This window comes from Magnolia sinica, chromosome 2, assembly GCF_029962835.1.
Source record: "Magnolia sinica isolate HGM2019 chromosome 2, MsV1, whole genome shotgun sequence".
NCBI lineage: Eukaryota > Viridiplantae > Streptophyta > Magnoliopsida > Magnoliales > Magnoliaceae > Magnolia > Magnolia sinica.
Window position 1 is genome coordinate 87,567,159 of NC_080574.1, and position 23,505 is coordinate 87,590,663.

A 23,505-nucleotide genomic window follows, 5' to 3' on the forward strand; every position below is an offset into this window, starting at 1 on the left:
ACAGAGTCCAGGACTGGTCGTAGCTCAACCAAAAAATTTTGAAAATTTGTAACAACTTAGGACTAGTCTAGGAATTTCTTGGACTGGTCGAGCCAGAGCTAGGACTAGTCAACAGAGTTCAAGACTAGTCTTAGAATAGTCCAAATACATGTAAAGTAATTTAATTTGAATTATGTATATAAAATGACCTACCCTAAGGTCAATATAAGGTCAATCATACTTTGAAAGTGAGGTATGATCATTGAGACTTCATTTCTTCAGATGATAGTTGACCTTTGAAGATTGTGAAGCTTGAGATCTCTCTCCTTGATGTAACATTGATCTTGAGATCTTCTGGAGCTTGAATTACACTTAATCTTGAGTTATACTTCTTGTAGCTTGAATTACACTTGACTTGGGTCTTGAACAAGATCACTTCTTCCGTTGTAGCTTGTACTTGCATTTCTTGAAATGGTTTGAAGTAGTTCTTCATTCTTGACTTGAAGCAAAGTGTTTAGAGAGGTAATGCAATGTCTTGATCATATATACCAAAGAGCTACACAAGACATAGATTGTTGTTTTGGCACCACAAAATTTGACAACCAAAGGATCATAAAACTATAGCACTTACACTTTGATACACGAGCACAAAAGAAAGTAATTACTGGTGTATTACATCAGTAAAGCACTATTACCGGCAGAAACCAGATATCCACCCCTGGAGAAGGTGGCCCTAGTCTTAGTTGTCTCCTCCCAACGACTTCGGCCATACTTTCAAGCTCACACTATCATTGTCATGACCGATCTCCCACTACATCAGATCCTTCAAAAACCGGAAGCATCCGGCCGACTAATGAAATGGGGAATCGAGCTCAATGAATTCAACATTCAATGTAAGGCGACGGTAGCTGTTAAAGGCCAGGCTGTGGTTGACTTCATAGTTGAAGTTACACCGCAAGCCAATTCACCTATCGAGCCTATAGATCAGCTAGCCAACTAGTCGACAACTGCTTCTCTCGAGTCATCACCCGACCCAACCCCCTAGAAGCTTTATGTCGATGGCTCCTCCAACTATAAGGCAAACGGGACAGGAGTCATCCTGAAAACTCCCGATCAGACCTACATGTAATATGCCTTAAGACTTGAATTTCAAGCCTCGAACAATATAGCAGAATACGAAGCCTTATTGCTCGGCCTTCGACTGGCAAACAGCATGGGTGTTACTCATCTCAATGTATTCAATGACTCACAATTGGTAGTCAATTAGGTCACTAGCATGTATCAAACACGTAAAGATCAACTAAAAACATATATGAAGAAAGCTAAAGAATTGATCGATGGTTTTCAACTATGTATTATCACTTGGATCTTGCAAACAGAAAATGCTAAGGCTGACTTATTGGCGAAGCTTGCCTCTGCTGACGAAGACGATATACCTAGGTCTATTTGATTGAGTATGTCGCTAAGTCGAGTATCGTCGACCCGCCTAGCTTGACCATTCATTCAATCGACTCAGAACCTACTTGGCTTAACCCAATCGTCCAATATCTCGATAGTGGAAAGTTACCTGAGGATCGCGTCAAGGCCCGACGATTGAAGATCCGAGGCTCTCGTTACACCATACTTAATGGAGTGTTGTATAAGAAAGAATTTTTCGCACATTTACTACGCTGCCTAAATTACGATGAAGCCGATTATATACTGCGAGAGATCCACGAAGGGATCTGTGGAAATCACTCGGGAGGACGATCACTTACATCGAAGGTCTTGCAACAAGGGTACTATTAGCCGACCATTCAGCACGATGCTCACAAGCTCTTCCAAAGTTGTGACAAATGCCAATGATTTGTGGCCATTCCGAGATAGCCACCTAAGGATTTGACCCTTATGGTCAGCCCCTGGCCTTTTGCACAATGGGGAATCGACATCATCAGACCACTCCCTTTGGGGAAAGGCCAGACCAAGTTTGCCGTTGTTGCGGTAGATTACTTCACAAAGTGGGACGAAGCCGAGCCATTGGTTAAAATAACTGAACAAAAGATCATAGACTTTATATGGAAAAACATCGTTTACCGATTTAGGATAGCTCAGACCATGGTTACCGACAACAGGAAGCAGTTTGACAACAGGCGGTATCGGGAGATGTGTGATAATCTCAGAATCAGAAACGTTTACTCGTCCCCCCATCATCCTCAGACGAATGAACAAGTTGAGGTAGTCAACAAGATTATTAAACAGCACCTCCGAACCAAACTCGACCGAGCTAAAGGAGCATGGGCCGAAGAGCTTCCTAAAATACAGTGGGCATACAGGACCACTACTCGAACGGCCACGGGAGAAACTCCCTTCTCCCTTGCATATGAATTGGAGGCTGTCACTCTAGTTGAGATCGGACTGCCTTCAACTCGGGTCAGTTCATTTAATGAGTGACAGAATGAAGAATTACTGGCTCTTAGACTCAACCTTTTGGAAGAACAAAGGGAGGTGGCTTGCCTACGGATGATAGCTCGGCAATGATAAGTAGCTCGGTTCTATAATGCTCAAGTCGAGGTTAGACGCTTCCGAGTAAGAGACATGGTCCTCTGAAAAATGTTCCTGAATACTAAGGAAGGTGGTGCGGGCACACTGGGACCCAATTGAGAAGGACCCTATATAGTCTCGAGCACCATCCGACTTGGAACGTATCGGTTGAAAGATCTAACTGGGCATTTACTTCCCCATCATTGGAATGCCGAGCATCTAAAAATCTATTATCCCTAGCTCGGCCATTGAGCAATTGAAAAATTCAATCAAGCAAAGAATGAGGAACATGTAAGCTGAGTCAAATGAATAAGAAAACCAAGTATATTCATTCATCAGTATGAGTTTTACATCACATTAGTTTCTACTTTAGAATTACATTGATGGAATAACAAAGATAAAGGCAAAAAGAGTCGGCCGCAACATGCGATGTCCCCTCTCGGTTGCAGATGCTCTCAAGCCTGCCTTGAAGCTTAGTGTGCTTAAAGTGCCCGAAGCTTGGTGTGCTTAAAGTGCTTGACACGCTTTGCAATCCAAAATTAAGCTTGAAGGTCCATCAGGAGCTAACACAGGAGGTGGCTCAGACTTAGCTGCTGTCGCCACTTAGAGCAACCTCTGACGCCACCTCAGGGGTAGTTTCAGAAGTGACCTCAAGATTAGCCGCAGCATCAGCAGACCCCACTGCCTCGGTCTCTGGACCTTCACACTCAAAGGCATTTTCATCAAATCCCGAAAGGTCAAGGTCGGGGAAAGATTGCTTCATCAGTTCGATACATTTGATGTAACCATCTTGATATAAGTGATCCTGCTCCTCCAATTACTCGCAGGACTCAAGAAAGGCCTTTACGGCCTGGACCTTGGCTTGATCAATGACAGCTTTAGTCTCAGTCCTGAGCCGAGACAGTTTCTCTTCCGAAAGAGATAGGGCCTGACGACTCCACTGACTCTCTTCCCAGGCCTCTTGTAATTGCGAGGCCAAACGAGTACCCTCGGCCCTAGCATCATCAACAGCCTTCCTGGCAAGCCCTAAGTTGCCAGTTATTATATTGAGCCGAGTCACGACAGCAGCGAGTTGTGCTTCCACCTCCGCTGCTCGTTTCTGAGCATCGGCCAGATCCGAGCGAGTCCTGAGCACACAAGGAGCGAACTACAAAGGGAAAATGTGAAGTCAGATTAAGCTCGAAGGAATCAGCGAGATAAGCGCAAAGTTTGAGTCTTACCTCGAGAAGTATCTTCGCTATGTGAGAGAGAGTCCGCCTCTAGGGAGCTTCGAAAAGGGCAGTGAACTCTTTTTCTCTCCCATGGGAAATTGCCCAGGGGACCATGTCCGACACGGCCCATTGGAAGATCGATATCTCCTGTTGAGTTGTCTCCCCTCCTGAGGGCCCCCGTCTCCTTTGCTCCCCCGTTTGCTCTGGAACCTACTCGGCAACAAGTCCTGGCTCAGGAGCCACCTAAGGCTAGGGATCCATTGTGTCCGCCACTTCCACCCCTTCTTTCAGTTCGGGGATTATCACGGTTGGGATGGCCGGAGTGGCTTGCCCCTTAGCCTTTCCTTCATCTGAGTTAAAGCGCCTACTCCAAGCTCGGCCTTCGCTTAAGGATATCTGCGAAATACATTCAGTCAAACTCAAAGACAAAATGGTATGAGGAGATAGAGGAGAAAGATATGCCAAGTCACCTACTTGGGAGAACACCCGAGGAACACAAGATTCGATGGGCCCTGATTCGGCAGTCTCCCAGCGACCACACGCCCAAAACCATTTATCTCTCCAGTGCTTGCTGGAGGCAGGTGGGTTAGTTATCAAAGGTCCACCCTTGTTCCACCAAGCACATAAAAAGTACCAACCGGGCTATTGAGGGTTCGGCTGTACTTGAAACAAATGGAGAAACTCATCGATAGTCAGTGGGGGTTGCTCTGTCTCAGCCCATAGCACCGAGCATCCGAACAAGTTCCTCCATCCGTTCGGAACTATTTGCCCAGGCGCAATCTAAAGTCAGGAAAGTAGATCCCGAGTTATCCCCTGAAGGGGCAGACACAAGCCACATTGTAAAGCGACTTAGAAAATAGCGACCGTCCCATCACGGGGGCGTTCGGGTAACTCACTCGGAAGAGGGAGGCAGATGATGACCGAGTCCGGGACATGGTAACCGGCCCTGATCTTATTCAGATCTGCCTTAGTTAAAACTGAGGGAATGGGACCCTTCTACTCATCTCCAGCCTCCCCTCCCTTGGTCACCAACTCAGTAGCCTTTACCGATCTCTGGGTGGAGATTGACTCACTGACTCCCTCCGCCTCTTCATCCTCTTCTTCTATTTCCTCTCCAGGAGGATTGGGTCTGCCAGCGACAGTCGCCAACGATGTTCCTCCGCAGGAAGGACCTACAGAAATAGAATGCTTCACCGAGAATTTTACTGTCCTTTTAGAATGCTGAAAAGCTGTATTGGTGCCTACAACTATCTCCACCAATAACGAAGGTGATTCCGAAATGTCCCAGAGACGCCTCGCTTCGCCTTCGTCACTAGAAACTCCCTCTCGCGGGCTCGAAGAACCTTGCATTGCTACTAAAACTGAAAACAAAGGGAGGGAGAGAGTTAAAAACTCAATGGAGACAAACAGAATGACTGAGAAAGAGGCAAATGAGGAAGCGAAAATCAGAAATGAAGGGCGAAATTTGTGAAAAATGTGAAAATTGTGAAGAGGGAAATCAGGGAAGAAGAAAATTACGCATGAAAATGGGAGAGAAGCGTCCCGCTCCTCCTTTATGGCCGTACCATGTGGTAAGGGCATTTAAGGAGGAGTCACATTGACGGTCACTTCAACTCCCCCGCCCGGCATGTGGCATGTTTTGGACGACTCAAGCATCACCCTCACCACGTGTCTAGCACCTATTCGCGAGAAAGAGCACTCTGATGGCTACTCGCTCGTGCGGCCTTGATCAACGAACCGTCGCATGCTCTGGATGATGTAAGACTCCTGTGAGCATTAACTGATCCACAATAAAGTCAGTCACAGCTCAAGTCAACTCAACGACTCTCTACTCCATAACGTCAACAACGTTGATGCAAGGAGTAGGGGGCTTACTGTTGGGGAAAACATAGAACAAGTCTAGAGACTCAGCCATGGAATGGACCAACTTAACTGATACCGTTTGGGAATCCGAGGCAACAAGCTGGACCAAGGCAAGTAAACTAAATGCCTAAAGGAGAGACTTAGCCCAGATTGCATGATACGAATCCTGACTGAGACTTACAAAGTCATAAGCCACAAGGCAGAGTACATAAGATGCATAATGTTGACTCGATAAATGAGGTAGCAACATCTAAAGAGGCCGATTAAGGCCGGAAGCTCAGAAGCCACCCGACCGACCATAAAACCAATCCATATCTAAGTCGGTTACAGAGTCGGCTATCGAATCAAGAGAGAATACCGATTACAAATCAGTTCCATTTCATCTGACAGAAGGTGAACAATTTTATCCTTGTACCTAGTCGAGACACATTCATCTCTAGAGTCGGTTAAGACCGAGCCAAGCAAGGAAAAGATGGTGTAAATGAGAACACCACCTCGAAAATCTAATAAAAGGATCCTCGATCCCGAAGATCTCGGGATTAGATGGAGTCCAAAAATGGATTAATATCGAATCTCCAAGATATCAGTAGAAGAATCCCTGCACGATGGGATTCTTTCATTCCTATAAATACATGAGACCTCCAAGGTGAAAGGTATGAAAAAACTATTCCAAACAATCCTCTCACATGATCTTGTCCTTGACTTTAGCATCGAAGGGTCCCCGGCTCTAGCTAGGGTCTCCTTTGTCTCCTTCTTGTGTAGGTGATAGGATGGAAGAAGATGCACTAGTTTTTTGCCCCAACAAAAGATATGCAGAAAGAGAGGTTCAGATTCTTTCTTGTCTCCTTCTTGTTGTGTAGGTGAGTAGCTTGATTCTTTCTTTATCTTCAATGATTAATAAATATGCATTTGGAGATTCATAGTTTTCTCAGATTCAGATTTACAAGGAATCCCTAATTTCACTTAAGGTGAAGCGTGTTGCCTATAGACCCTTTTTAAAGTTCAAACAAACCCTTTAAACCAATAAAGAAAACTTATGTTTTTAAACATCTGAAGTTTTCTGATTTATAATGTTGGCCGTATATCTGTACGCATTGAAAATAAAGAGCGGTTGCCTTCCAAAATGAGGGATTTAAATGGCAACCAGGTAATCATGATTTACAAACATCTGGTCCAAGATTCTTCAAATGTTTCCCCAATGCAATGCAGCACCTCGAGATTGGAGATGGTAGCACTTTGCACATATTCAAATTCCGATACCTAGTTCTAGTGAAAATTTTCTCCTCTTCCAATGCTAAATCGTGATACACGAACATCCAGTTTAGGATTCTTCAACCACTTACCCATTGCATTTGAAATCACTTTCTTATGGCCTAATGGTGTTTTGAGATGACAGCACTTTGCACACATGTGAATTTCAATTCTTAGTTGTAAATGGAAATTTTCACTCTACTCGTATATTGCAAAAACTGGTTTCAATAATTCCATAATGGTGTTTTATTTTACAGAAACCTTAATGATGTGGACAAGACAATGGATGAGATCAATGAGCAGATTGAGAACATGAAACAGATTCAGGAAGCACTGTCTACTCCTATTAGCACAGCAACTGATTTTGATGAAGTACGTTCATCCTCACATAAATCTTCATTCGTCCATTTACTTTTTCTAGATGGAGATTCTGAATATAATCTTTTCACCATGTTAGGATGAACTAGAGGTAGAGCTTGAGGAATTGGAGGGAGCTGAGTTGGAGGAACAACTTCTTCAGCATGCCACAACTGCCCCCGCCGCTCCAGTGCAAGCAGCCAGGCAACCTGCTCGCCCTACTCCTCAAAAAAATACTGCTGAGGAAGATGAGCTTGCAGCATTACAGGTAGAGATGGCTCTTTGATTAGGTTTGTTTCGGTTCTTCTCCTTCATCGACTTCTTGGGGTCTCTAATACTCTTGTGGTATCCATTAAAGTGAAAAAAACTGTAAACGAGGGTGGTAGATTACTCAGTCCAAGGCGACATCAGGTAACGTCACATTATTTCCCTTGATGTCAAGGGTTGCATTCTTGTGTTTGAAAATTTCCCCTTTCTTTTTCTGCATTTTTTAGTAGCCGTTACATGTGTAACTCTTTAAAGTTTAATCATGTCCCTTCTTTTAACTCCTAAATGTATAAAGCATGCTGTCTTTTTTTGTTCTTGGAGAAAGTTATTCTCATTATCTGAGTGTGAAATGTGCAATTTTTTTCATTGCAGGGCCTATCTTTGCAAGACCGAAGAAAATTTTTACTGGACATTGCTGATGCCCTGGATGCAAATGAGAAGTAGATCACTATTGAGAATGAAGCCGATGTTGCAGCTACACAGCAGGCTGGATATGACAAATCATTACTATCACACTTGACTCTAAAGCCAAGAAAGGCAAGGCATATCTGAATTACTGAAGTTTGTCCAATGGATGACTTTTATATTTTAGATCCTATTACTCATGTCTAGATTTTCTCCTACATTGAAAAAGTTTAATATTCTAACTTTCAAATTTGTTTCGTGTGGATGTTGTTCTAGAATGGTAATATTCTCTTTGTTTCTTGAAAGCTTTCTAGGTCATTTGGCTTTTTAAAGGATTGTGTTCTTTTCATCGAGTCCAATCTATATAAGTTTATTCTTTTGCTGATCTCAATTCTGTCAAAATCCATCCGTGTACATGCAGACATGGAAGAGCTGATTGGTTATGTTTTGAAGAGTAAGGGGAATGGTTTGTTTAATCTTTCCTTCCCAATGTTATAAGTTTTATGTCTCTTAATTGGCATTCTTCTAGGGTGAGGTTGCTTTAGAAACTGCAGAATGGTTATAATATAGATTAGCTCATATCCTTCTGCTTTTTTGTACTGGCCACCTGTAAGACCTGTATCATAGTCCGTACTATTCTATAGATTCCCGCGATCCTCCTTGTCAAATTTCGGCAACCTACGACCTATAATCGGCGTTTGCTTGCGATCCTAAGTTTTGTTCCGTATATCAGAGTCAGCTCAACCCGAGACTTGTACCAGTGCGACTGGGCCATCACCGCGATTCCGATGCCGTGTCTCGCGCGCCGAGGCGATACTCGGGCTAGGAGATGTGGCCCGCGTTTAGTTCAAGGGAAATGCCGCGCGTTGCAATCCCAAAAGAATGTCCCATCAATCGCATCAAGTGTCAAGTACCCTATCCCATCATGTCAAGTACAAACACCCATCCCCAAGCAACCCCTAAAGTCAACACTCTCTCTCACTCTCTCCACCCATCAAGTACACCTATCCATCACTCACATTTCTCACCTATCACCTCTCTCTCTCTCTCATTTCTCTCTCATTTTCTCTCAAGCTCCATGAGAGCAACTCACATCCAAGCTTCCATGGGAGAGAGCTTGTGTGGCCCACTTTCCTACCTCCCATCTCCACCATCCAATGATCATCTTGACCGTTGAAATCATCCACTTGTAACTCTAGGTCACATTGGCGGAAGAAGGAAGAAGAGATCAAAGGTGGGTGTGCGTAGCTCTAGATTGTGGTTTTTGATGTAGGGCCCACCTATTTTGGGACCCACCTTGATACATTGTAAGATCTAGGGGAGCTTGTAGTGGCGGAGCTCCCCTGCCTCACGTGTGCCTCTCTCTCTCTATCTCTCCTTCTCATCCCATATTCCATGGCCCACCTTGATGCATGATCCACACCATCTGCTGGTGGTGGAATCCATCTCGCTGCCTGTCCAGTGGATAGGCCTGCTGCCCATCCGTCTGGACAGTCCCAAATGAAGGGAAAATGTAAATATCAGCCCCATCTTTGAGCTGAGGTGGGCCACACTTGCAGACCCACCTGATGTGTGGATTGCATCCACGTTGTCCGTCCACCTAAGCCGTGGACCACACCATTATATATGTGTTGTACCTCCACCATCTAGACTACTGGACGGTGGGTTGCATAGCGATGTTGTGCTATGACAGATCATCCAGGTCGTGGGCCCCATAGGTTGTGCACGTGTGGTGCATCCACACCATCTAAATGTGGCAAATTCAAATCTCTAGTAGGCCACGCTCCTGGACCCCTCATGATGTATGTGATGTATCTTCACCATCCAGTAAATCTGGATGGTGAGACCCACCTAAGATGTGGATTTCATCCACGCCATGCATCTGCTCTGCTGCAGCAGCAGCAGTTGCTTCTGATGTCAGCAATATGTGGGACCCACCTCCCTGGAGTGAGATCCACACCATCCGCTGTTGAGAGGACCACCATGATGTATGGTTCGATCCTCACCGTCCTTGGTTGGGACGGTGGATCCCCACCTTGCTATATTCATAGTATATCCATGCCGTCCATCTGTTTAAGAGGGCTTGGCCCACCCCGTATGTGTGGGGGTGGGGCCCACCTTGATGATAGGGGTTTAATCTAAACCGTCCATCCGCATGGACTTCAGTAAGTCTGTGGGTGCTGGAGCTGTTATTTGATTAAATAAACAAAGATATTATATTATATATATACATATAACATATATATTTGGTGGGCCCCATGTGGGACCCACCTTTACTTCATCTATTCCATCCGTCCATGGATTTCATCCACGTGGACTACCTAGATGTATGTATTCTTTTCACACCGTCCATTGATAGTGGTAGTCCATCATGACGTATGGGACCATCTAGACCGTCCAGGTCACGTGTGCCACCACGTTGTATGAGTTATATCAGATCGTCCGTCCAGGTGGAATGGACGTGGGCCCCACAGATGATATATATGCTATATCCTAACCGTCCATTCATCCAGACGTGGGACGTGGACCTACCTAGGATGTATGGATTTGATCCAAACTGTCCATTTATGTGAGGGCCCACCGGGATGCATGCATCTCTCCTAACTGTCCATCTGTTTCACCAGCATGGGACCCCATGATGTATTTATTTCATCCACACCATCCAGATTATGCTGGACGGTGCTGGAAATGTTTGGATGGCACTGATTTACACAGAAAATGTTTGGATGGTGCCGATTGACATGGATAATGTTTGAACAATATTGATTTACCTGGACAATGTTTGGACAATGTTGATCATCATACGTGGGTCATGCGTGCCGTGATACACATGTTACACCACCAATTATTGAAATGATTTTGATGCGGCCCACTTGACATTTATGAGGCCCATTGGTGCGGCCCGTTGATGCGACCCATTGGTGTGGCCCACTTGACATTTATGAGGCCCATTGGAGCAGCCCGTTGATGTGACCCACTTGACATTTATGCGGCCCACTTGACATTTATGAGGCCCATTGGTGCGGCCCGTTGATGAGGCCCACTTGACATTTATGAGGCCCATTGGTGCGACCCGTTGATGCGGCCCACTCGACCTTTATGAGGACCATTGGTGCGACCCGTCGATGCGGCTGACTTGATGTATATGAGGACCATTGGTGCAGCCCATCCATGAGGTCCATCATGATGTATTTTGGCCCATGGGCGGGGCCCACCTGTTTGTATTGTTAGGCCCATGTAATGAGGCCCAGTTGATATATGAGGCCTGGTATTTAAGGCCCATTGTGATGTATTTATGGCCCATGGTCAAGGCCCATTGTGATGTGTATTGGGCCCATGATGCATGGCCTATTTGATGTATTCGAGACTCATGTGCAGGGCCCATATGTCATGTATTTGAGGCCCATGAGCAAGACCCACCTATTGTGTATATGTGGCCTTGAGTAATGCTCACTGCGTTGCATATTAGGCCTTTGTGTGAGGCCACGGGCCCACTATATGTTCGGCCCTATGTGGGCCACTCCTTGGGAGCAATGTTGGTTAGATGTCCACATTGATGGGCAATGATGGCTAGATGTCTTCATTATGACATTCCCTTAGGCATTGTTAAGCCTATTCTTACTGATTCTGATCGACTTGACTGATTTACCTTTTCGATCGATGTGACCGATTTGTCGATTCTGATTATCAATCGATTCCAATCGTCGTGATCGATTATCGATTTCGATTGACTTGACCGATTTGCCGATTCTGATCGATGTGATCGATTTGCCAATTCTGATTATCGATTGATTCCGATCGTCATGACCGATTGTCGATTCCGATTGACGTGAGCAATTTGCCGATTCTGATTATCGATCGATTTCGATCGCCATGACCGATTGCCGATTCCGATTGACATGATCGATTTACTGATTCTGATTATCAATCGATCTCGATTTCCGTGGCTCCGATTGTCGTGACCGATTTACCGATTCTGATTATCGATCGATCCCGATTGTCGTAGCCGATTGTCGATTTCGATTAATGTGACCGATTTACTGACTCTGATTATCGATCGATCCCGATTGTCATGACCGGTTTGCCGATTCTGATTATCGATCAATCCCAATTGTCATAGCCGATTGCAGGCTCCGTTTGACGTAACCGATTTGCTGATTCTAATTATCGATCAATTCCGATCGTCGGGACCGATTGCTGATTCTGATTGATGTGACCGATTTGTCAATTCTGATTATCGATCGATTTCGATTGTCGAGGCCGATTGTATAGCCCGATTCCAATTATTGAGGCCGAGTATCGATTCCAATTTGTCGAGGCCGATTGTATAGGCTGATTCCGATTGTCTAGGCTGATTGTATAGGTCGATTCCGATTGTTGAGGCTGATTTCGATTGTTGTGGCCGATTATTGAGACTTATATGAGGCCCATCGTGATGTGTATTAGGCCCTTGTGTGAGCCCATGGGTCCCACTATATGATAGGCTCTATGTGGGCCACTCCTTAGGGGCAATGTTAGTTAAATGTCCATATTGTCAAGGCCGATTGTCGATGCCAATTGTCGGTGCTGGTTATTGATGCCGATTATGAGTATGTGACAGCAGAGCATCACGATACATGCTCATACGCATCATCTACATGTTTGTTATGAGATGTAGTTGATCATTGCATATGTCATTGGGCATGTTGTTATGAGACTCCCTGATAGGCGTAAATTGTCTCACATGAGTACATGGTATGCGTAGGATTGATGCATGGTTAATTTATATGACTCATGCATCTTGCATTATATGTTGTGATTATTGTACGCCCTAGCGGCATCAGTGTCATAGGCTCCAAAGGTATTTCGTGGATGGTCAGATGGGGCACCGAAAATCTGTTCTACATGGGGTGTTATAGATATCCCTGGGTGAAAGTCCCTAAACCCTCTTGGTTCCAGAGGTTGCTCCAACATCTAGACCGAGTGGATGCATGAGCGCATGAGGGCCGTATACCGTTAGGCCGAGTCATATACTGTGTCGTGGTCGGTTGGAAGGAGGTACGACCTTACCTGCCCAAGAGGAGGGGGTAATGCTAAGCTGAGTCTAACCAACTTGAGGAATGGGTCTACTATTGACGAGCCGGGCCTGATATTGGCAGGCAGATAGTGAGGTCTCTTCCACTCACCTTATTACGCGTGATGGGGCAGCAATCTGGTTTGGAGTGTAATAGACCCCGGTGATTCTCCAGAGAGAAATCGTATTGATATGTGGACTTATTGAGCAGGAATTGCATATTCATTCATTTACTATCCACTCGGGTTGGTGATGCGTAACTATTTATTACATGTACCTTCGCATGGCCAGGATTTCGGTTGGGCACGTGACTAACTTAAGATCAGGAGTTTACCACATTGAGTCTGACTATCCAAATTTAGGTATGAGACTGGTTTGGATAGAAGTCCCTTGTGGTAGACCCCGTAGCCTGCGATACTACATACTATCATCCTGACTTCACACTCCAGTATGGTCATTTCATTCGCACCGCATATTACATTGGATCTGCAGTACCTAGCATTTTGGGTTACTATGTTTTTGCACTTATATGGCCTAAACGGACTTAGCAGGATTTACATATTGCATTATACCCTCAGCATATGATATTTGGCTCTCTTTGACTCCTCCTTTGTATAGCTGATCTGTATTCCGCTTACTCTAATATTGTATCTTGTCAGTATTTCCATTTATTCCATTGTATGATTTATGTCATTGTATTGCATACTTAGACCTTACCTTATGCACACATTTACACCACCCTCTAAGCTTTCTATAAGCTTATGCATGATAGATGCATGCAGGTGATGTTAGGTTGCAGCAGTGTTGAGCTTGGAGCGGGCAGCGATCTTTTGGAGCTTGATTTTCGATTTATGTATTTCCTTTTAGCATTGTACTCAAATGATTATATTAGTAGATATGTGATGATGATGTTGCCTTTGTGAATTGGGTAATCTTGTGGTTATGCTTATTACGATTTAAATGTACGTCGGAAAATCCTCTTTGTAGGATCCCAGGATTAGAATCTGGTGTCTGGACGCTAGGAGCCGAGAATGGGGTACTACGGAGGCTGTCGACACCGGATTTGGCGATCAAGATTCCTGTGAATCTGATTTTCGGGTTTGGGGCGTCACACCACCGTTCTCTTTAAAATTCTCAAGTATAGCTTTGTATCCAGATTGCAGAGGGGATCACATTAGAGAAGACATCATGTCCCTTGGGCATTCTCCTGATTGTTTTTGACTCTCGACCTGATGCACTTGTTCAGGTGTGAAGATATGACTTGTTTTCAGTAGTTGAGCACTATAAGAATCCCACTCTCTCCCAAAAATTCTTCCATAGGCTCCCAATTGAGCTTTTCATTATTTGTCTTTCTTGCTAAAAACATTTATTATTTGAGCATTATAAGAATCCCACTCTCTCCCAAAAATTGTTCCATATGCTCCCAGTTGAGCTTTTCATTGTTTGTCTTTCCTGTTAAAAACATTTATTATTTTAACACTATAAGAATCCCACTCTCTCCCAAAAATTCTTCCATATGCTCCCAGTTGAGCTTTTCATTGTTTGTCTTTCCTGCTAAAAACATTTATTATCTATCTTTTAGCATGCTCTGTGCTTATTGTAACTTGTAGGTTGAATAAGAGTTCAAACAAACTGATGGCCATCGACAAGACAGTTAGGACTATTAGTGTGTGACTTGGCCTTGCTACATCCATAATGGGGTGTTCATGGAAATCCACACCCTATTAGTCATATGCCCCATCAAGGGTGATTCATATACGAAAAGCACAATAATTAGACAAATGTTAACCGTCTGATTTTGCTCACTCAGTTTGACTTCTATCATTTTATCTGATGGCCATCGTAGGATGGTTAGGACTGGTCGAAGTGTGGCTTTGGCCTGTTTTCCATCTTAATTCTCAGAACTAGGGTTTTGGGAGGCTATTGCATCATTCTTGTTTTATCTTTTTGAGTTGGTTATCCATAGCCACTTTGATGTTTCTTCTTTAAGAGACAACTTTAAACAACCTTATAACATCCTCTGGTCAGGTATTTAAGGATTCTTACAAGTCTCCATTGAGCATCATCATCCTAGATGACATTGAAAGGTAATTCCTGCCAATTTGATTGTAGATGTTTGCTATGATTAATTTGAGCTGTTTGTTTTTCTGACACTTTTATTTAGGAAGCCATTAACATACCTAATTACTAATCCTTTCTACTTTTGGTTATACAATGGTTCAAGGTTGTATTATTGTATTACTGAAACTAGGAGGGTTTATTTAGCAGTTTAAAAGGTGGTTGTAGCTTTAGCTTTTCCCTTTATTTATTGTCCCAACCAATGACATGAAATCTTTACTTTAGGTTATTGGAATACACACCAATTGGACCACAGTTTTCAAATTTGATTTTACAGACACTGCTGCTCTTCATCAAACGACTTCCTCCAAAGGTTGCTCCTCTCCTTTTTCTAGCAGTTATAAAGGCATAAACAGTGTGCATAAATTCATTTATTTGCTTCATACTTTAATAAAAACAAGAACTAATTTACATCCACCCAGTTTGATAGGCGAACCCATTTGCTACTTTTTGTAATATTATAGTACAATATCTTACTATTTACATAAGTAGAAGAAGAGGTTGTATATATACAGTGAAGGGTGGTGTAAGTAGTGGCTCCTTAAAATGTATTAACAGTAGAAGTTTCACTAGCTAATAATTATGTGTATATCCTTAAGGTCCAATCATGCTTACCTGGTAATAATCTTTTTCCCCTTATGTTGGACAAAGATAGATTTAGATATCTCTAGAATTGATTTTTGCATAGGCCAAGGGAAATGTACTTTCATGGGCAGGGGTCTCAAGTTGCGTAAGAGGGATGTTGTGTTGGGAGATTGGAGGGGTGCAACTCCAGCGGGTTGCACTGGGTTGAGGGTCAACCTGAGCTTAACCTGACCTCAAGTAGACCCTACCTTCTACTTGACCCAACGAATTCCAACCTGATGAAGATGTTATTTCCATAGGTCCTTCGGTTATTGAATGAACACGGTGGAGAAGAGCGGATTTTGTACTTGTATGATGAATGATAAGCACATTAGACATTCTGGCCATGGAACCTTCTAAATGTTTCTTCCTTCTTATTGATTTGAAATGGACGGTTTCTGTTTCTCTCATGTTACTAGAGTTGAGGCTATGTGTGTCGGTTTTTGCAGGGGCCATACTATTGTGGTGCAGGAGCTGACAAGGAAATTAGACGATCTTGCATTTGGACGATCTCTGCTCCTATTAGACTTGCAACCGGTGATTTGTTGTATTATGAAATTTGTTTATTTAGAAATGTGAATGTAGGATGCATTGTATGATTTGATTACTATTTATAATATGAATGCATCGTTTTCTTTCCTAATTCAATTTTATGTACTATTCCTAGCAGCATTAATTGCATTAGCTTAGATGAGTTGATCAATCACAGCAGGTTCTTGTAATGGTAACAGACACCATTGTTATAATTTATTTTTTAAGTAGCTACGGATACTAGTCATAGCTCTTGTTCTGAAAACTGTAGCTATTGATAACTTCATTGTATTTCTACGGATTTCATTCTACTTTTAGCTACAAATATTATCTGTAGCTGTATGTCCATTTCACTATAGAAAGTATAGCTATGGATATAATCTGTAGCTATTGATATCTATTGCTACGAATTACATCCGTAGCTATAGCTTTTTGACCTTTAGCTACACCACCAATTGCTATGGCCATGCTACGAACTATAACCGTGGCAATATGCATTTAGCTATGGTTTTTATCCATAGTCTTTGCCACATTTTTCTAGTAGTGGAAGGTTAACATCCCTTTACTGGATTCGGTTAAACAAATACCTTCATATGCCAAATTTCTGAAAGACTTATGTACGACCAAAAGTCGGCAAAATATTTAAAAGAAAATCTTTTTAACTGAAAAAGTGAGTGTCATCTTAAAGCAAGATGTGCCACAGAAATACAAAGACCCCAGTAGCCCAACCATTGCTTGTGTAATTAGGAATTACTACATTGAGCATGCACTTCTTGATTTAGGAGCGAGCGTAAATCTGATCCCATACTTGGTCTACGAACAACTGGGTTTACGTGAATTAAAACCCACCCGGACCACATTACAACTTGTCGATCACTCAATTCGAGTACGAGAGGGATAATTGAGGATGTGTTAGTCCAGGTTAACAAATTCTACTATCTAGTAGATTTTATCGTCCTGGATATTCAACCCATCGTAGACATGAGCACTCAAATCCTAGTCATTCTTGGTCGCCCATTCCTTACTACATCAAACGCAATCATTAATTGCAGGAATGGAGTCATGAGTTTGTCTTTTAGAAATATGACATTGAAGTTGAATATCTTTTTCAATACAGGTAAACAGTTAGAGGAAGATGATGATTTCTACGACATTAACATGATTGACTCTTTCGTGGAAGATAGAACACTTCTGACCTTATCCTCTGACCCTTTAGAGACATGCCTGGCCCACTCCCATGATTTTGAAGATGACGTGATTAGGAAAATGGGGACCATGCTGGATACCGTGCCGGTACTTGAAGTTAACCGGTGGAGGCCGTAATTCGGAGAATTGCCCCAAACTGATGTAGTGCCTCTACCGTTTAACCTCAAGGCACCAAAGCTTGACCTAAAACTTTTGCCCTTTGATTTGAAATATGTCTATTTACATCAAAATGAGACATACTCAATGGTGATTTCTTTCTACCTTGAGAAAGAACAAGAGAGTATGCTCATCTCTACTCTCATTGAGCACAAAAGAGCCCTTGGATGGTTGATTGCAGACATCAAGGGAATCAATCCTTTGATTTGTACTCACCGCATTCATCTTGAGGATAATGTGACGACCTCACGACAACCACAATGTAGACTAAATCCAAACAAGAAGGAAGTGGTTAAGGTCGAGGTTCTTAAGCTATTAGATGTAGGTATCATATACCTAATATCCGATAACTAATGGGTGAGTCCAACTCAGGTAGTTCCCAAGGAGTCTGGAATCACAATCGTAGCCAATGCCAATAATGAACTCGTGCCAACTAGGATCACTACTGGTTGGAGAATGTGCATTGATGTAATGACTCGAAAAATTTTGTGCCAAGACCCGAGTACTACCTCTATTTTCCTTAGAAGCTATTTGTGGGTTAATTAGCGCTAAACTCGATTGCTTGTGAAATTAGCATCAATCACTTTAAATTTGATCTGCATGACTCAAAACCTGTAGAATAGTTAGTGCTATGTTACTCTGAAATCTGGGATTCTACACTAAACCCAGTTGCTCTTGGAAATTTTTAGAAGCTTTGGATCAGACCTGGACCGCGCGTCGAAAGTCCGATAGCGATGATCTTAGACAATTATGGTCACCATGTTGGACTTAACCATCACCTCAAAGATCAAGACCAGATGATGTCCTGGGTCGATTTGGTTGAGTCCAGAGTGAAGAGTGTGAGAACGGTGAGAAATTAAATGTGATTTTATGAAATCTGAGTCGTGCCGCTTGCGCGACGATTTTAAGCAATCTGACTGTTGGATTCTAACCCAATTTCACCCTCGGTTCAGGGAAGATGGCCCAGGTATGTCATAATACTTGTGGACCTGATCGAGTTTCGGTGACCGTTGAATTGAGTGTGGTCCACCACGGCTGATTTGTAAATCTGATCGGTACGAAAACTCAGCCTGACCTAGATCCATGGTCAGTGAGCTTAAGTCCGACCACACGTGAAAAAAGGACCACCGGAAGTGCTCCGTTGGATCGAGAGAGGCCTGATTTGGTTATACCTAAGTATACCTTGGCCCTGGGGCTATTTTCATCAATGTTAAGCCTATATAAAGACCTTAAAACCCTCACTCTCTTTTCCATACGAATTTCCTAACCCTAGCTAAGAAAGAGAGGGGAAAAGAGAGAAAAAGTAAGAGAGAAGTTGGTGAATCATCTTAAGATTCTTTCCTATTACTCTATATCCTTAAACCATCACTTTTGAATCGTTATTCCGGCGATTCTAAGTTCCTTCTTGGGTAAGTTAATTTAACCCTAATATGTTTTAGAGCTTAGAAGAGTCTATGTGTTGATGTAGCTCATTTCTATTCTTGCCTTAGGTTATCTTGTCGCCGTTGACGAAGACATATCGTCTGAATCAGTTTGGTGTGCTTTTTCTGGTTTGAGGTGTCGATTCTCCTTTTTCTCTCATTTTTCATGGCCCTCTTTGAGTTTATCATGGCCATATTTTCTATCTCCACCTTTCTTTCTTTGATAGGGAAGAAGAGAGCGCCTGTGGATAAAGCCGGGCTTAGCCGCCCAACCCGTGCACGGAGGCCGAGAGGTGCCGCTGCGAGCACGACCGCCACCCGTGAGTTTCAGACCAAGCGGGACCTTGATCCTCAAGCTCCCATTGGAAGAACTTTGTTGGCGGAGCTATCTTATGGAGTCTATGAAGGCCGTAGGGTCTTTTTTGAGGCTCATGTAGATCCATGGCTATTTGGCGAGTTTCTATTATTGGAGCGCCTGTAAAGGCTGATTGGTGTCTCTTGTTTGAGGGTGAATATCGCGCTAATGCAAGCACCGTTCGAGCTTTTTATGCCAACATTCGTGATCCTTCGCTGGAGCCTCTGCAATTTAAGATTCCTTGTGGAAGCGGTTGGGAGGCCACGGTCAACGTCACTTTGATATCCTGACTCCTGAACATGCCGCTTGGTGAGGTGCATGCCAGTGAGAAGAATTTGGGCAGTATGCGCGAGAGGGATCGCCGTACGCGGCTCCTGTGTGGTCGTCTGGTCGAATGGCAGCCTAATAGAAGCCTTCTAGCTACCAACATGACGGACGACTTCCGCTTGCTTCACCACATGTGTACGTTCAATGTATATCCAAGGTGGAGCAATCGCAGCGAGTGTACGCGCCTGATGGTAGATTTTCTATATCAGGTGGGGCAAGGAGCGAAGCTGTGTGCCAACGTACATCTTATGCCAGATTATCCTTATCGCTCGTTCGAACAGGAGGACCGAATCGCTCCCATTTGGCTGACTCATTTGTAAGCTTGCACATGAGTTTGGTTATAGGCTTGGGGTAGAAAAGTCGATACCTGTTCGCTACATTAATGAGATGACCCTAAATCAGATGAAAATTCGGCCTCGTTGTCGACAAGCCACTAAAAGTGAGGATGGGACAGAGAGCGATAAGGAAGAGAGTTATAGCGAGGGTGGAGCTGAGATTAAAGAAGAAACAGAGCAGGACGAGGAAGAGGTTGAGGCACAGGATACGAGTGAGAGTTCTCCTCCTGTGGCACCAGAGCAGAGCGCGGATCAGGCTACCAGGGATGCCCGTATCGCTCGGCTTGAGGAAGGTCAAGCTATTCTACGCCAGGATTTCATGGATTTTCGAGGTCTTGTGAAGTATAAGTTTAAGAAGGTGACTCGAACTCTGAAGTCTATCCTGTGTTGTTTGCAGGATAAGGGTGCCCCGCCTCCATCTCCTGATTCCGACAAGTAGCTGCAGTTGTAGTCATCATTTGCTTTGTTTTGTGTTTGTCGTTGTTGGCATAGTAGTTGGAAGTTGTTTATTGTTTGCTGTTTTAGATGTTTTAGTTCACATGCTTTCCCTATCGTGATTCATGTAATGCTGCACTTCTTGTATTGTGATAATTTTGTTAAATGGAATGTATGTTGTTTATCGTTGAAGTTGTGCTGTGATTGTTGTGTGGGTGGATTATGTGGATGTAGAATCTTACAGGTTGCATCGTCTGTTGAATGTAGGGTATGCCTCCTAAGGGTTCGAAGACTTCGGCCCGTCTCTCTTTAATCGAGTCGCTTGTCGGGGTTTCTCCCCTAGGCGATCTCAGATGGATCCATAGTCGGGCCCGTCTCATACTGGTGTTGGGCCAACACCTGTGATTCCACCTATGGCTCCTCCAGTCACACCTTCGTTTCCCGAGCTGAACTGTGCATCTTTGTCTGCTCCGTCTCCTGATAGGTTTGTGTAGATGATGCTGTTGATGCAGCAGCAGCAGCAGTTTCTGTCTTTCATGGCTGACATCTTTACTCAGTCGGTGGGGGCGACTCCACCTGCTTCACCTATGCACCCATCTGGGAGCGCTAGTGCGAGTGGTACATTTGAGCGATTCCAGCGCTTACGACCCCCCACATTTGAGGGTTGTCATAGACCCGAGGAGGCCGAGTACTAGATTGATCGCATCTCTAAGATGCTGAGACCGCTACACTGTTCTGAGGTTGAGCAGGTCGAGCTTGCCTCCTTCATGTTTGAGAAGGAAGCCAGTTTATGGTGGGACAGTGTTCTTCGCACTGTTGAGGAAGGGTATGAGTGGTCGTGGCAGGCGTTTGAGGCACGCTTCTACTAGAAGTATTTTCCGGTTACGTACCGACACGAGAAGGAAAGTGAGTTCCTTCGCCTCAGCCAGGGAGGGATGTCGGTGACGGAGCATGAGAACCGGTTCACTGAGCTAGGTCGTTATGCTCCCTTGATTCTGAGCGATCAGCTGATGAGGATGCGACATTTTTCTGAGGGATTGAGGCCTGAGATCCGATCGAAGATGTGCTGTGCTAGCATATCTTCTTATGCGGAGTTAGTGAGCATGTCCTTGCGAGCTGAGCAGGATGGGGACAGGTCGTCCCATATGCGAGCACCTATGGTTCCCAGACCACGACCTGACTTTCAGAGTGCACCTTTTCTCAGCAAGAGGCCATGGGCAGATTCTCCTCCGAGGTGATCAGCGCCACCCGCTCAGCAGGTGTGAGCTGATCTTCGCTGTTCGTACTGTGGGAAGTGGGGCATTTGGATCGTACTTGCTTTTCGCATACGCGGGATAGTGGATTTACTCCACCGCAGAGGATCAGCCGTCCGATGCCTCAGGTTATATCACCTCCACCTCTTCGTTCAGTGCCAGCTCATCCATCTTTCAGACCTTCTGTACCTAGCTTCAGGCCACCTCAGCGGCCCATGGTTCCTCTGCTGAATCGCTAGCAGCAGGCTCGAGTTCACTTGCTCTCAGCTGAAGCGCCTGTGGCTGAGTAGAAGACTGCTTTTAGGACTAGCTTTGGCCATTATGAGTTCCTTGTGATGTCGTTTGGTTTTACGAACGCACCGGCCGTGTTCATGGAACTGATGAACAGGGTATTTCAGCCATTCTTGTTCCGATTCATCATTGTCTTTATCGATGACATTTTGATATATTCTGCAAGTTGGGAAGAGCATGAGGAGCACTTAAGAATGGTCTTGGATACTCTCCGGAAGAATCAGCTTTTTGTGCAGTTCAAGAATTGTGATTTCTGGAAAGAGGAAGTCAAGTTCCTGGGACATGTGGTGTCCAAGGAAGGGATAGCTGTCGATCTTGCTAAGGTAGCTGTAGTTTAGGATTGGAAGCAGCCTGGTTCCGTTACGGAGGTGAGAAGCTTTCTGGGTCTAGCAGGCTATTATTGACGCTTCATACGAGACTTCTCGAAGATAGCCAGACCGTTGTCTCAGTTGACACAGAAAGATTTGAAGTTTGCTTGGAATGAGAGGGTGGAGATAGCTTTTCAAGAGCTGAAGGACAAGTTGACTTCCACCCCTGTGCTAGTATTGCCAGAGCAAGAGGTTAAGTATACGATATATACTGACGCCTCTCGCATTGGTCTGGGTTGTATCCTTATGTAGAAGGACAGGGTGATTGCTTATGCTTCGAGACAGTTGAGGAAACACGACGAAAATTACCCTACATAGGACCTGGAGTTGGCAGCTGTCATTTTTGCATTAAAGCTCTAGAGATATTACCTCTACGGAGAGGAGTTCGAGCTCTTTTGCGACCACAAGAGCCTTAAGTATATTTTCACGCAGCATGACTTGAATATGAGGCAATGTCGATGGATGGAAACATTGAAAGATTTTAAGTTCTATGTTTCTTACCATCCGGGCAAGGCGAACCTTGTGGCAGACATGTTGAGTCGCAAGAAGACTATAGAGTTTGCGGCTCCGCTAATGATAGCAGAATGGGACATGTTGGAGTTTGTGCAAGACTTTGAGTAGAAGCTTATGGTGGAAGAGCCGTATGAGGTTAGCGCACACATTCGTGTACAGCCCCTCATTGACGAGAGGATCGTTGCAGCTCTAGCAGATGATGAGCTTTTGACGAAAATGAGAAAGCGGGTTGGTACAGATGAGAACTCCGAGTGGAGTGTTAGTTCAGATGGGGGCCTACGATTTCATGGCCGGTTATGTGTCCTAGACATTCCTGACTTAAGATGGGAGGTTCTTGAGTTAGCCCATAATTCTAAGCTTGCGATGCATCAAGGTAGCACGAAGATGTATCAAGATATGAGAAGATCTTATTGGTGGGACAACATGAAGGTTCATATTGCTGAGTTTGTATCTCGTTGTCTCACGTGCCAGCAGGTTAAGGCAAAGCATCGCCGACCTCCTGGGCTGCTTCAGCCCATGCCCATAACAGAATGGAAGTGAGACTTCATCTCTATGGATTTTATTTCAGGGTTTCCTAGAACGAGGAAGGGACATGACTCTATTTGGGTGATCGTCGACCGATTGACGAAGTCGGCTCATTTCTTACTGATCAGAGTCACAAACTCT

General features: G+C 44.2%; 1 protein-coding gene and 1 long non-coding RNA gene across 2 annotated transcripts; both read left to right on the forward strand.

Annotated features, from left to right (window-relative positions):
- The first annotated feature begins 5,106 nt into the window (after positions 1-5,106).
- LOC131226256 (vacuolar protein sorting-associated protein 32 homolog 2-like) lies at positions 5,107-7,562 on the forward strand. Its single transcript, XM_058222045.1, has 3 exons — positions 5,107-5,177; positions 7,082-7,196; positions 7,282-7,562. The coding sequence occupies exons 1-3, from the start codon at positions 5,107-5,109 to the stop codon at positions 7,465-7,467; spliced, it is 372 nt and encodes a 123-aa protein (XP_058078028.1). The 3' UTR covers positions 7,468-7,562.
- Positions 7,563-14,060: 6,498 nt separating this feature from the next.
- On the forward strand, positions 14,061-15,340 carry LOC131229485 (uncharacterized). The gene is made up of 3 exons (XR_009163362.1): positions 14,061-14,152; positions 14,935-14,993; positions 15,250-15,340. It is a non-coding gene; the product is annotated as an uncharacterized LOC131229485 (long non-coding RNA).
- The last annotated feature ends 8,165 nt before the right edge of the window (positions 15,341-23,505 follow it).

Coding starts and splice junctions, on each gene's coding strand:
- LOC131226256 (XM_058222045.1), top strand. CDS start 5,107: ATGGAGACAAACAGAATGACTGAGAAAGAGGCAAATGAGGAAGCGAAA. Junction 5,178..7,081: donor AGAAATGAAGGGCGAAATTT/GTGAAAAATGTG, acceptor TTTATTTTACAG/AAACCTTAATGATGTGGACA. Junction 7,197..7,281: donor CAGCAACTGATTTTGATGAA/GTACGTTCATCC, acceptor TCACCATGTTAG/GATGAACTAGAGGTAGAGCT.